The following is a 15,022-nucleotide window of genomic DNA, read 5'->3' on the forward strand; positions in this document are numbered from 1 at the left end:
AACTTTTGCACAGCACTGTATATGTATTTCTAAAGTATATATAGTAATAGTAATAATAATAAAATACAAATAATATTTCAGATTAATAATAGTAAATAGTATACATTTTAGTATATTATCGTAAATAGTAAATAAAAATTGCGCATTAAATTATGGCCAGTGAATAGTGTAATAATATAATAAGTTAAGTAGTATAATAACATAATACAGTAGTGCATAAGTAGCACAGTAACAAAAAAAAAGTAATAGTGTAATATATACAGTACATACGTGTGATAAATACAATGTTGTGTATATTGTACGATTTTACCAAATGTTGCAAGAGTTCTGTTCTCTTCTGATCTTTTTGCAAAAGCACTGTCCAGAATATTTCATTATATTATGTATGGGAATCCCCATAAGTATTACCCAAGGGAAATAAGCCAGATCCATTCAAAAACGTTGGATTTAATCATTAATTATGACAATAATTTATTTTCCACCACTTTAAGTAGTTCAGTTCATAAGCCTAATGTTGATAATAGCATAACTACTGAGATTCAGAGAAACTGGACATAAAACCTTTTTTCTACTCCACGTAAATCATGAACCCTTGAATACTAAAATGACTCATTGAAATTAGAAGTGTAAACGTTATAGTGTTTTTTTTTTTTTTTTTAATTATTATTCAAAAACAAACAGCAGCTACCCTGTTTTCCAATATTTGTTTAGAAATCATTCTTGACCACTCAAAAATGGCAGCAACGTTGAGTAAATGGCCAAGGCGTAGCCCGGGTGAAAGGAGCTTGATTATCTCAGACAGTATGCTTCTAAAATGTAAACCCCGCCCTCTTAGCATGCTTACGGGAACACAATCGTGCAGTAGTATGGACGCTATGATCCGCCCATTTTACATGGCGTAAGAATTGACCAATCAAGATAATTTGTGGGCGGGATTACAGCTAAATGACGGTGATCTGTTGCAATGAGAGAGCCTCTTTGTGTGTTGTCAACGTATATAAGACATTTCTGCCGCAGTGTCTTTCTTTGGAATAATGTCGGCTGAATACGATAATAGGTGAGGAAAACTTTTTTTGTTTTAAATTCTGTCCGCATTTAGCGTTTTACAGTTTAATTTACATCGATATGTTTTCTTTGTTGTGGATGACTTGTAGCGATGTAACGTTCGACAGGGAGCAAAGCATGCTCCCCTTATGTGCTCGTCTAACGTTAACGCTAAGGCCTGCCGATAGTTTGCCTCAGACTAACGTTCACAGGTCTTCACATTTCCAATACGAATACAGTGAACTCAGGATTTGGCAAGTTCAAAGTATACTTAACTCCCTAAATTGTAGCTCACACGTTTGTTTTAGGTTGCATGAATATTGGCAACTGTTGTTAGTCCCGAACGTAACATTAAGCAAATTAAATGGTAACCGGCGCCTCGGGTAGCACGTGAACGAGCGTGGTCCAGGCCTTCATGGTTTTTTCCGCTTTCATGTTTCTGTCGTGAAAAGCTTCACTTAAATCTAAGGACATATCGGAACTGCGGAAGTCGCTGCTTGTCATATAGCGGAGGAAATGTCTTAGACTTTGCCGAATAAATCGGAAGATCCCATTTTGACGTTCATTTTGTTCAAGGGGCGCACATGGTCGTGGTAGTGTTAAGCGGCAGGTTAGACAATGCTGGTAGAGTAGGCCGCTATGTGCTGTTTTCCCCTTAAGCCTTTCCCCTAATACCGCTGGCGGTGAACGTATATGTTATCCTCGTGAAACAAAAGCCTGGCACGTGGCGGTGTACGCGTCGTTAATAGGTTTCGCTGACTTGACATAGGCAGCATAAAGACGAGCAGGGCCTGTTGGCACTGGCTATAGTGGGCCGGGACTACTACCAACTGAGCTTTTCTTATTGCTATTGTGCAATTTGAATTCGAACCACGTCTTTAAAGCCACCATTCCCTATTCATTCATGTTAAGAAAGGGGAAACAAAGTCGCATATCGTAGGTTATGTTAGCTAGTTGTGGCCGTGATTACCATCGACTCGCTTCCGACTTCCGAGCCCTGACTGAGGAACGACCATCTTGAATATATGTAGTAGAAATGGCGGACTTCTGAGAATGCGTTTGTTCTGGCGCTGTCTATAGATATACACATACGCTTCTACACACACACGCGCGCACATATACTCTCATAATTTTGTCTGTGGAGGAGTCTTTTTTTTCTGAAGGTCAGGGAATATAAAATTGAGGTCTGAAAGGAGTAAGTTTGCAAGGAATACCAGCACTGATTTTCTTCATTGTCTTGTCATCCTTAGAGACAATGGCCCAGAGGCCATGGAGCCAGATGGAATCATTGAGGTGGGTTCCCTAAAGCATCCTTACTGGTTCTTTAAAAATTCTTATATCTCACAGTTACTGACATGCAAATTCAAGTGCATGGTGTCAAATAAGCATGAGCACAAGCAGTTTTTTTATTTTTTGTAAATGCCTGAATTTTTTTGCCTTGTCCCATTCAGAGCAACTGGAATCAAATCGTGGACAGTTTTGATGAGATGAGTCTGCGTGAAGCTCTGCTCAGGGGAATTTATGCCTATGGTTTTGAGAAGCCTTCTGCCATCCAGCAGAGAGCCATTGTCCCTTGCATCAAGGGTAAGTATGGTGTACCTTCTCCAAAGAAATCTCAACTCATACTTTTTGTATATGTCTGTACATGGTGTTCATGTCTATTTCATTATTCCTTTGGATTTTTATAGGGTGGTTGCAAAACCGCCATTGACACATCAAAAATCAACATTTAGAGGCAGCCCTACACAGTAGTACACTCAAAATGTAATCTATTGCATGTTAGGAGTTACTTTCAGTCACAATCTTCAGAGTAATCCATTACTGATTTGTGCTTATTAATTGTAATATTACATAATTGTCATTGGTAACCTGTGTGTGAGACTGTAGAAAGTCAGTGTAGGTTGATATTACATGACTGGTATGGTACAAATACTACAGACAGTGTAGTGGATAGCCTTCCAAAATTTCCACTCTAAATGGAAAATTACCCATATTTTGTGCTTGGAATATTTTAATTTTGGACCCTGGTTTTTGTTTTTGGTGTAGATACATTGTAGTTGACTCAATGTGACATGTGTCTATTTGGTTTTAGGTTATGATGTGATTGCTCAGGCCCAGTCTGGCACTGGGAAGACTGCCACCTTTGCCATTTCCATTCTCCAGCAGATTGATGTGGACATGAAAGACACTCAGGCTCTGGTCCTGGCTCCCACAAGGGAGCTAGCTCAGCAGGTGGGCTCACTGTCAAACATAACTGCACTGAAGCTGTATTTTTGAAGGTTTTGCACTTTGTGAAACTGATCAAGATTTTTGATACAAAACACACCCAGTCTGTTATTTGGCTTTATCAATGTGCTTGCAGTGTCATGTAATTGCATATCTCTTGGCAGGTTTGATGCAACAGTCTCACATATTTGACTACAGTTAAAGGACTATAAATTAATCTGAATGGGATTACCATTTGTTCGGAATATTAAGTAAGGAGATGGAAGAAAGATCAACTTCAAGTCACTCCACAAGACATGGATCAAACCAGGCACCCAGTTTTTTGCACTTCAGATAGTGTATCTCTGCTGTGCACACAAATGTATGAAGACCAATACATGGTGGTACCTATATTTGGAAAGAAATGCTGTATAATGATGAAACCCATGCGTGTCAGCTGACTCTGTAAACCCCTGTTATGTTGTTGCTCTGGTTGGCGTTTTGCTAACTTGAGTCCTTGGCACAGCAGGGGTCCAGCAGCATGATCTGAAATCACCAATTCTGAATACAGCACCCATTGCACTCGGAGTCAGCTATAAAGTGTTGAATGTTGATAAAGGTGTGTGTGCTGGCACAGCACTAACTGATGGATTCCATCAGAAGAATGTCTTTGACATTTGTCAATGACATTTGTGCTCTTTCATTGTTAACTTTCTCAACACTGTTTTCATGCATAGGACATGACTAAATAGGTCACTTTTAAACCAACCCCCAACCCCCCCCCCTTTGGGCCCTGGTTGTGTTGCACCAGGTTTTTACTGGAATCCGAAACATGTCCCTTTTATTTATTTTTTTTTTCTTTAATGGCAAATATACTTATTTCACATGCTGCCTCAATCAAATGCGAACATGTAGCCTGTGACATGCCTTGTTTTGATGTTTACTGTTTTAGTTGTCCTTAACAGGAATCAATTAAATGTTTTTTGTTTTTTTTTTGTAATAGATCCAGAAGGTGGTGCTGGCCCTTGGTGACTACATGGGGGCCAGTTGCTATGCCTGTATTGGAGGGACCAATATTCGCAGTGAAGTTCAGAAGCTGCAGGCTGAAGCCCCTCACATTGTGGTGGGAACCCCTGGCCGTGTCTTCGACATGTTAACTCGCAGAAACCTCTGTAAGTCTTCAAAGCAAATTAATTCTAGAAAATACTGAGTTGTGAGTAGGATGGGGGGGTGTGAAACTGCTTCTGAGATGAATTTCCAGAATATTGAATGTTGAATTAAATTTATATGGATATGTGAATCTATATTGCAGAGACTGTTATCCACTTTTACGCAGTTGTTTGCTGTATTTGTGCTCAACTGAATATGAAGTGGGGAAATGGAAGATGTGATGAATTGATCACATTTTATGAGATGAGTTAAACCAGCCTTACAACTTTGTGTACAATTGGAAAGAACTCCTGTGTAATGATGAAACCCATGCGTGTCAGCTGACTCAATAAACCCTGCTGTGGTGTTGCTTAGGTAGGCAGTCTACTAGCTTGAGTTCTCAGCAGGGTCCAGAGGCTTTATCATATGACCCTGATTCCAAACAAGTTGGGACACTGTACAAAATAAAACAGTGTGGTAATTTGTAATCTTTTGAGATGTACTCAATGTCAAACCATACAAAGACACGTTTGACCACCTCTTAAGTAATCCTTATTCTGAAGTTTATGGCAGTAACTTGTTTCAGTAGCATTGGAACAGAGCAACAAGAGGTTCACCATTTAAACCACTTTTTTTTTTTTTTTTTTTTTTTTCCCAAACCTGAAAAAAACTTATGCAAAGCTTATTTCTTTTGTGAATATATCCACTATTTTGCAGAATTTTGCTCAACAAATTGGACTCAAGTATGAAATTAAGACATCTCTCACTGTCTGCAACTAATGTATAGGTATTGCTGCACTTTAATTCTTAATGAACTGTGAGCATTTTAAAGCAAGCACAGCAGAAATCCTTTGGAAAGCTGACTTGTGAGGATTTGTAAGACACTAACACTGCCTGCAGTGTGCTCAATCTACTTGTAACTCTGCAAGCTGACAGGCACTTGTAGTACTACTTGAACTACTTGTTGTAGTTCATTGTCCCATGGTACCTAACGCGACATGCCACCAAAGGAGCCCCTTGCGCTTTCTCTGACTGAAAGTTCCTTGGTAGAGAAACCAATCTGCCCTCCACTGTGGCTGGGTTTAAGTCCTTGACTTGCAACTAATTGGCAGATTACATGGTCTTGTCTTATTTGAATAGACATTTTTTGAATTTAAATGTAACACTTTGTAGTTTTTCAGTCTGAAAGCCCAGGAATTCTTGAGTGTTCTTACATACAGCCTCTTGAAACATCACACACAAGAATCAAATGTTTGTTGTACCGTGGTTTATTACATTATTTATTTATTTATTTTTTTTTTACCTTAAGCTTCCAAGTACATCAAAATGTTTGTGCTCGACGAGGCCGACGAGATGCTTAGTCGCGGGTTCAAGGACCAGATCTATGACATCTTCCTCAAACTATCAAGCAGCACACAGGTAAGAGCTGAACATGTGTATTACTGAATTTTATTCACATGGTATTCTAACACTTCTAAATTCTCACTAGAGGTGAACCATTTGTCTGTGTTGGCCCCTTGACCAATTTTGAAATGGCTTTACGTTGAACTGTAAGAGCATGCATATGGGCATTTATATTTGGAGTGCAGATGAGCTACAAACAATAAGCTACCAGCACTAAGGGATGAAAAATTCCTCATTGTAGGACTTCAAGAAAATGGTGAAAAGTCTGATCATGTTGTAAGCAGCCCTCTCTTGCCTTTTTGAGGTTGTCCTACTGTCGGCCACCATGCCAGCTGACGTTTTGGAGGTCACAAAGAAGTTCATGCGTGAACCCGTCCGAATCCTGGTAAAGAAAGAGGAGCTGACCCTTGAGGGCATCCGTCAGTTCTACATCAATGTGGAGAAAGAGGTGAATAAACATTTCTGGTTAATATGGTGTTTAGTCATTAAACTAAACAACTGAGATGGAGCATTAGTAAAGTTAATTATTATTTGTGTATGTGATCATTAAAAATGCAGTGTAGTCACAAATGGAAAAAACAAACCGCAAGTGCAGTTGCCAGTTTATTAGGTGCAGCCCAGTTTAGTACAACAGCTTTGCAGTAAATCTTCCATTTTCTTATTACGCAGTTGTTTGAGGACATGCTTCCTGCCATCTATCAATGCAGACAAAATGCATTTAAGATTTTTATTATTTTTTCCTCCTGTCTGACTTGGTGGTGGTCCTCAGGAGTGGAAGCTGGACACACTGTGTGACCTGTATGAAACACTGACCATCACACAAGCGGTCATCTTCATCAACACAAGAAGGAAAGTAGACTGGCTCACTGAGAAGATGCATGCCAGAGACTTCACTGTCTCTGCTCTGGTAAGGGCGTTATTTGTCATTACTGCATAAATTCAGTAATACAGCTTTGAATCCTGTCTGAGGCTGTCCCTTGTGAGGGATCCTGTTCTATTTACAGTTTGGTAACCTCCATCTTCTGCTGGAATCTGACAGTCTCTGTTTTTGTGCGCAAGCTTTGTTAATTGTATAAAGAATTATCACTAGACTGTTGTGCTGGAAGTGTAGGTGACAAGTTTAATCTTGTACGGTCTTTGCTTTAATAGTAAATTGCATGTGTTATAGTGTGTTTTGAGTGTCTTGAATTTGGCTTGGTCTCGACTTGTATTCTCCAATCTTGCCTTTTAGCACGGTGACATGGACCAGAAAGAGAGAGACTTGATCATGAGGGAGTTCCGCTCTGGCTCCAGTCGAGTCCTCATTACCACTGACCTGCTGGTATGTACAATAACAGCCCTTTACACTGTTTGCTAGAATCCTCTGTGGTCTCGCTGATTGTCAGAAGCTGAAGTTGTTTTCCAGCAGTGTCACAAACACATCATGCATGTATGTATACATGCACGGTTTCTGCTATGCCACTACCACAAATAGTGAACTGAGTGATAATCTGCACATAATTTTTATTTTATTTTTTTTTTGTGCAATGTTCTCAGATAGTCATCCACCACTGCATTTGAAACCCAGACTGTAACAAATGTATAGTTTATTGTTGAAGATGACTAATCTAGATGCCAAGGTTCCCTCTCCTCCCATCTGTAGTGTTGGTGAAGGACTGAAAGTTCTTTGGTAGAGAAGCCTATCTGCCCTCCACTGTGGCTGGGTTTAATCCTTGACTTGCAACTAATTGGCAGATTACATGCGTGTGTGTGGTCTGAAAGCCCAAGAGTTCAACTGACTTTTTTTTTTTTTTAAAGCTCAAAGTGACATTTTGGCCATGCTTAAACATAAGCACAGCTGAGTGTTTGGACTGCCCACATTCTGTTAGGCCCTGCACTTGGGTTCACTTAACTGAAATAAAATAGTTCATGGTTGTTCAGATTGATCAAGCCAAGAAACCACAAGGAGCATTTATTGAGCACCAAAAGTTGTTCATAATGGTGAAAAATGCAAAAAAAATGACAGTCAGATGATGAGTAACATTAGCTGTCTATGGTGATAGATTTAAAGTAATGGCTACAAGCAACACAATTTGCAGAAGTTAAATCAGCATGAACAGTTTCAGACAGCTGAATCTGTAATTAAATTTCCCTGTCTTGTTTAGTGATGTTTCACCAGCCTTTGAGTGGTTAACCTAGCAAACAACTGTAATGTAAACATCAGCATTCAGCACTGTGGTGCTGAAAGTTTGTTAAAATCAGTTGTTACTTTGTAGACTTTAGGTTCTTTAATCCATAAACTTTTCATGACAAAAACATTACAAGGCTCATTTGATGTGAATGTCTGTCTAAAACAGAAGTTGGAACATGACTTCAGTTGTTTCCACTCCTTCATGCTATATGGATACAGATGATTGATTTGTGATTAATGGTCATTATGTTTCTCCTCAGGCCAGAGGTATTGATGTCCAGCAAGTGTCCCTAGTCATCAACTATGACCTGCCGACTAATAGAGAAAACTATATCCACAGGTAAAAGTGCAACCAAGAGTGCCAAGTATCACATTTCAAATTTGCTTGAACAGTAAGTGTAATGGAGGTACGGTGCATTTAAAAAAACAAACAAAAAAAACAAAGTAATCCCTTCAGTACATGTTGACTGAACATTATTTGGGTTTTTAATTACAAGATACAACACTGTTACTACTTCATTTAAGGGCTTTTCTTCCTTATTGGTAATGCACCTAAGATGTATTCCCTGTCATGTTGTAGGACCAGTTTTCTGTGGTAATTGTCTTGACTAATATAATTGACATAAACAACATTTAAAAGTTGAAAACTTTTTCATGTCAACCAAGTCATACGTGTCAGTCATTCAGGGAAATTGAAATCACATTTAATCATTGTAATGTTGCAGTCAATTTCATAGTGTTTTCAAACTTTGTAAACCCATCTGTCTTGAGTTCTCTGCAGTTCACACATGCAAGTTGTAAATATGTAAAGCCTATAATTCTTTTTTCTTTTCGTTTTTTTCCTCCCCTCTCCTTCCCCTTGTCAGGATTGGTCGGGGTGGTCGTTTTGGCAGAAAGGGAGTAGCCATCAACATGGTGACTGACGATGATAAGCGAACCCTGAGGGACATTGAGACGTTCTACAACACCAGCATTGAGGAGATGCCCATGAATGTGGCAGATCTCATCTAGAAGAATCCACACACCATTTGTCCACCCCACCCTACTTATTTTAGAAGATGAACCTTGTTTCTTATACAATCTGAATTCTAAGAACTTTCTTTTACTAAATTACACCATGACTTTACTCTCTCCATTGGAAAGGAAGGGAAAATGCAGCCATTATTCCCTCCTAATGTTTGAAATGGTTTTTGGCCATCTTGGAAAGATGAATTTTTCACCTGCTTCATCTGCATACCGTAGTCCGTTACCTAAACTCCTTCTGCAGCAAATCCCTGTCCTCGTTAGTGTTAATTTGAACTTTTCCGTACTGATGTTTTGCAAAATGAGATCTTTAACTTAAGTGAGTTTGTGACTGGGTCTCATAATTGCAAAACATAACTGCGTTTCAAAAACAAGTTTTAAGAAATGACAAAATGATGTTAGAAAGGATACTAGTTCAGACTGTTAGCAAAAGCTTAACATGAAATAGTAACACAGCTTAATTGATAACATGCACAATGCTACCATGAAAATAGTTTAAGCTTTTGTGGAATGTGGCTGTGATTTGTACCTGCAGTTTCACCAGGTGCTGCACTGCTTAGATTGCGGTTCAGTTTGGACTTGACACAACCATGATCTAAGTGAAATGGGAAGTGCTGCATTTGACCAGATCAGTATTTAAACAACCTTAACACACATCCATGATCATGTTAAGAACAGAGGTTTTGGGGCTAGAGCACACAGGGCATATTCAATAAAAGACTTGTATAGTAAAATCCATCATGAATGAGTTGTTTACCGTTTTGATCCTTTTACTGCTGTTTCATACATATATATTTTCTATTGCTATTGTACATACTGCTTGACTTGTACAGTCATTTGTGCAGTTGTGTTCAGTTGGAAGTCTCACTGGTGGACACAGATGTTTGGAGGAAACCAACGGTGAGTTCTGTGGAGACTTTCCACCCTGATGACCTGGTTGGGTTTTCATCTGACGTTTTGTTTATTTAGATTTTATTTTTAAACTTAATATTGGCTTTTAGATAAGGTGGCGGTGACTTTTTGTAACCTACCTCACCAAAAATGTTTTTTGGGGTTGGAGGGGGTAGTCATCTGCTGTGAAAGGACCAAACTAGAAATGAAGTATATCAATCCCTATTCCCCAAATGTCTAAGTGCTCTCATATAAAAATGTCTGTCATGGGGTTTGGTGTCTGGTTTAGGAGAACTGTCATGTTTGGGGTGTATAATTAGTGCTATTTTTAAAATGAATTTACGGAATTGTTAACCTTTTTAAGACAGAAACAGTGTATTCAGTTTTCTACATTGGATTCTGTATAGTATTTATTTTAATGGTCTTCAAAAAAAAAAAAATAAATAAAAGTTTGTCCTTTTTAACAGTGTAAACTGGCCTCTCCATTGTTGAATAGAATAGAAGCTTTTATGGCCAAATCCATGTGTAGAAAAGCTAGTATGTAATGGATATACACCATCAAGAAGTTGACAGCTGAAGCACTGGTTTTATTGGATTGACATGCCTGTGCTGCAATCGCTCAGAAACCTCAACACCACAGTTGCGGATGTTGACAAACTTACGGAGGTGTAATATTTGTTGCTAAGTATTTGACTTCAGTTTTCAGCATTCGGATAAAATGGGGTATTTGATCATTGTGGATCTGACGGAACCATAAAACAACTTGAAATGCCATTTACCTCATGATTCTTAAAATAATTACATCATCATCAGTGACATTAACAGTTTTCAGTCTGGACTTGAGAACATTCTGGCACGTCTTTACTGATGTCTTTCTGCAATAAACTGAATTCAGTAACGTGCGACCTTTTGTTTTTAGATAGCTCATCACATCTGTGCAAAATCCATCGGTATAAAGGCAGTGACTGACCGCTGATACTATGGAGCCCTGAAGTCTTATCAAGCTGATTCCTTTGAAAGCGTTCTATTTCACGTGTGGATCTACAATGCGTCAAAGCGATAAATGTATTTTAAATCCTAGTCCTATAAATTGGAAAAATTAAACAGTGTTTGGAGTCATTCCACTAGGGGGGAGCATTGTTATTTCTACAATATCTGAAAGCGTCTCAAACTAGGGGATGTATTTCCACTGTATCACATATTATGCAGGATCATATTCAGGAAGCATTTTAATCTGGTGGAACTTTTATCATTTAGCTTCATGCAAGTATTTTTTAAAAATACGTAGGAGCCTTGGAGCTCCTTCCCAACATTATACAGACAAGCACACACGCACACAAAACACTCTAATATCAACATTAATGTCCGACTTACGATAACCCTTCCACTCACTTTTGGTGAGCCTCCTGCATGAAAGTTGTGTGTATGACCCACCACTCTACCCCAACTTTTTTGCTCTTATATTGCCAGGGCTGGGTTTACATTGAAAACCGTGCGTGTCATTCAGATCCTAAAGGGTACCTAGTGATGTCGAGTTTAGTGACAAAACGTCAATATTTGACTGCCTAGGATTTAGACCCGGCTCTTATTGTAGCATATCAATTAACATCAGATCAATAACAGTCTTATGGCCCAAATACTGATGACTCATCCTTTTTTATACATTGTTTTCTGGTCTCTCAATGCAATTGACCAAATTTTCTCAACAAAGAGACTGGGTCAAGGAGAGCCCGCCTCCCCTGATGGAACATTTGCAGCCGGATACACGATGGAAGTGGAGGATCGTGTGCCTGTCGATCCTTTCCATTGAGGATGCATAATTGGAATTCTGTTTTACAGGCATTCTGCTGTTTGGAGTTAGCAGCTTCCTGATTTATTGCTAAGTTTGGAAGATGCTGGTAGCACTTTTGGCAATCGAGAAGCTGCCTATCATGACTGAGGGTATGTGCAGGGCTGTCAACACTCAGACTCAAGCGATATGTGAGCTCGGTTGCAGGCAGGATGCGATTCCTGAACTCCTTCGCAGGTGGATGCCAACTTGGAGAAGTTGTCAGCTTGGCTCGGCTGAAATTGGCCACTGAATTTGGATATATTTGAAGCACAGCCACCGGGAGACTCAGAGAGACTCAAAGGTAGGCGAAAATTGCAATTGTCGGCCTAACTCAAACAATTGTTATCTTCATTGGCTCCCCGAGATAATCGGCCTTCCCAAGGCCGGTGTATCCCCACTGTCCTGGATGTAATGCAGACAAGATGCCCCTCCCCCCCACCAACACCTCCTACTCCTGTGAAGTTTGTTTCTGGATCAGAACTCTCCGAGGTCATCTCCACGGCTACGGCTACGGCTGTGTCTTCGTCATCAGTTATCAGACGGCAGAGACAATGGGTTGGGACTGAGTGGAGATGAAGTACACGGGCTTACACATACGCACACCCCCTCCAATTCAATGCCATCGTGGCTTCCACCCCCCTCCTTCCTTTGTCGAAGTGTAGCATGAACGGTTGTTGCAAGGCGCCCAAATGTGGCTGCGTGCACGCCCCCCCCCCCCCCCCCCCGTGTCTGTGCTGCGACACCTCCCCACCCCCTCTTCCTCCCTCTTGTTCTCCATTTTTCTCATCTAAGTAAACGGGGCGCCGCTCGTGTGAGATTTATTCTGATTCCTCCATCTCAAAAATTTCGAATTGCCTAGGCGACATTAACACTGTTATGGACTCTTCAGTAGACAACTAACATTTCAAACAGTAAGCATATCTGGCAGTCCAAAGAAACAATAAAACAGTTCTTGCCGATAGTTGTAGACTGCAGCACCCATCCCCAAGAGAGTACTAGTTCTCACCGGTTCACCACTCCTATTCACATTCACTTCTTCCTGCAATCCAAATATCTAAGTCAAGGATACACTCTACTGTTATAGCGACCATGCCCCTGTAACACTTACATGACATACTACCAGTCTATAAAAACTCAACACATGATGGCGCTTTAACACATCTCTTCTCCAAGACCCACTAACTCTTCTGTAGAAAACAGGGACAGGAGTTTTAAGAGGTACAACAATTTCACTCTCCATTTCTAAGAAAAGAGAAAAAATTGAACAAGAAGCTGGACTGGAACAAAAAAAGGCAACGATTTAAAAACATTAATGCAATGCATTAATGCATTAAAACAACCCATCAAAGGAAACCCAGAACAAACTAAGAGAATGTAAATTCCAGATAAATGTAATAATGAATAAGAAAACTCATTTCCTTATACACAGACTTTGGCAAGAAAAAATTCACCATAATAATGACTCTGGTAAAATCTGGCAAATTAGATCAAATTAAATAAAATGAAAAATTATTTACAATAATCTACACCACTAAGGACTAAGGACCAAAAGAAACAAAATCTTCAGAAATTTTTCTGCCAGTAAAGAACAAACCAATATACTTAATTCACCAATAATGCAGGAAAAACTTTGAACTTTCCACTGCCCTCAATCTTATGCTTAGTAACAGAGCGTCAGGACCCAATGGCTTCCCTGCTGAGTTCTTAAAACACTTCTGGTCCATTCTAGCACTGCTCTTCCTACAGACTGATAACTGCAAATAAATAAATAAATAAATAAATAAATAAATAAATAAATAAATAAAATCAAGACTGTAAAAAACATGAACAAAGCAACAATTTCACTCCTTTAAACCTAACAAAGGGCCAACCTTACTATCAAGTTTATGGTACATTTCTCTCCTCAATGTGGACATAGAAATCATTACCAAAGCACTACTTCACAGAATACACAAAAGAAATTCCATTCATAATTAATTCCAGATTAAAACAGCTTTATTAAACGTTGACACTTATTCAGTAACACAAGCAAACCTTTTCATTTAATGGATTATACATCAGCTGGAACAATCATAGCCACCTTGACACAGTAAACTCCTCATCCCTCATAACCATATTGCAAAGATTTGGTTTTTGGGACTTATACTTATTGCAAGTACTTAACTGGGCCAAGATTTTGCATACCTTCAGCCACTAATGGACAAAAGCTTCACATTACACAGGTGGATAGGCAGGGATGCCTGTTCTTTCCCTCCCTAGTCACTATTTTCTTTGAACCATTAGCTGCTGCCATTTGTCAGAATGTCCACATCAAAGGAAAAGCAGTGAACATCATAACATTAGTCTCTATGTGGATGATATATTCCTATTCATACAAAACCCTCACTCATTGCTACAAGAATCAGTTAAACTAGTTAGTTTAACTAGTTAAACTGAAGCATACTCTAAAATTTCTGATTACTCCATTAACTGGAATAAATCTTCCATCCTTTCAGTACATAGTAACAGCTGGGGTGCAGCCACCCACACACCACCTATCTCTTTATCCACCTATTTAAGCATGAATGTTTCCACCAAACTGTCAGAACTGCTCAGACTCAACATCACGCTACTACTCAAAACAACAACCTCCACCACTGGATGAACATTCCACTTGTCAATTATGGGCAAAATAGCCAGCCTATAAGTGACGATACTTCCTAAAATACATTATCTATTCACAATGATTTTGACTCAAACCACCCTCTCTTGGTTCAAATCTCTATATTCAATTCATCTCTCAATTCTAGAAAAGCAAGACACCAAAAATCAAACTGGAAAAACTAAAAACAAAAGAAAGACATGAAGCAACAAATTTTTTACCATTACTCTCTGGCAAATCATTTTCAATACATATTTAAATGGATCCACCCCAGTTATTCAGATAACACATGCCTAGATATAGAGCAAATAGTTTGTACATGCAGACAAGCAGACATGACATTAATGCACTACAAATATTAAAATAGATGGGGATAGGCATTTATTAATTCAGAAAATGTTATTTCTGTTTTAATTTGCATCTGTATTTATTTACATTTGTATTTATTTCAATATTTATTTACTTTCTCATTTTATGTTCCACTTTATTTGATATATTAATTAATTTATATATTTATAAATTAATTTAAATTAATAAACTAATTAATAATTAATTAATTAATTAATTAATAAAAACAATAAATTCATAATTTATTTCTGTATTATTTCAAACTAATTTATTTATTTTTTTCTGTTTACATTTCTTGCATCATGCATTTCTTTTT

The 15,022-nt window shown here is 38.7% G+C and overlaps 1 protein-coding gene and 2 non-coding genes across 3 annotated transcripts; all 3 read left to right on the plus strand.

Annotated features, from left to right (window-relative positions):
- The first annotated feature begins 948 nt into the window (after positions 1–948).
- On the plus strand, positions 949–10,359 carry LOC139351164 (eukaryotic initiation factor 4A-I). The gene is made up of 11 exons (XM_070992908.1): positions 949–1,057; positions 2,295–2,337; positions 2,496–2,628; positions 3,137–3,276; positions 4,253–4,421; positions 5,708–5,817; positions 6,107–6,250; positions 6,572–6,709; positions 7,034–7,123; positions 8,233–8,312; positions 8,839–10,359. Exons 1-11 carry the CDS (start codon positions 1,035–1,037, stop codon positions 8,981–8,983), a joined length of 1,215 nt encoding a protein of 404 aa, XP_070849009.1. The 5' UTR covers positions 949–1,034; the 3' UTR covers positions 8,984–10,359.
- LOC139351868 (small nucleolar RNA SNORD10) lies at positions 3,679–3,818 on the plus strand. Its single transcript, XR_011603609.1, has one exon. It is a non-coding gene; the product is annotated as a small nucleolar RNA SNORD10 (small nucleolar RNA).
- On the plus strand, positions 4,712–4,844 carry LOC139351869 (small nucleolar RNA SNORD10). The gene has a single exon (XR_011603610.1). It is a non-coding gene; the product is annotated as a small nucleolar RNA SNORD10 (small nucleolar RNA).
- Positions 10,360–15,022: the final 4,663 nt, after the last annotated feature.

This window comes from Chaetodon trifascialis, chromosome 23 (genome assembly GCF_039877785.1).
Source record: "Chaetodon trifascialis isolate fChaTrf1 chromosome 23, fChaTrf1.hap1, whole genome shotgun sequence".
NCBI lineage: Eukaryota > Metazoa > Chordata > Actinopteri > Chaetodontiformes > Chaetodontidae > Chaetodon > Chaetodon trifascialis.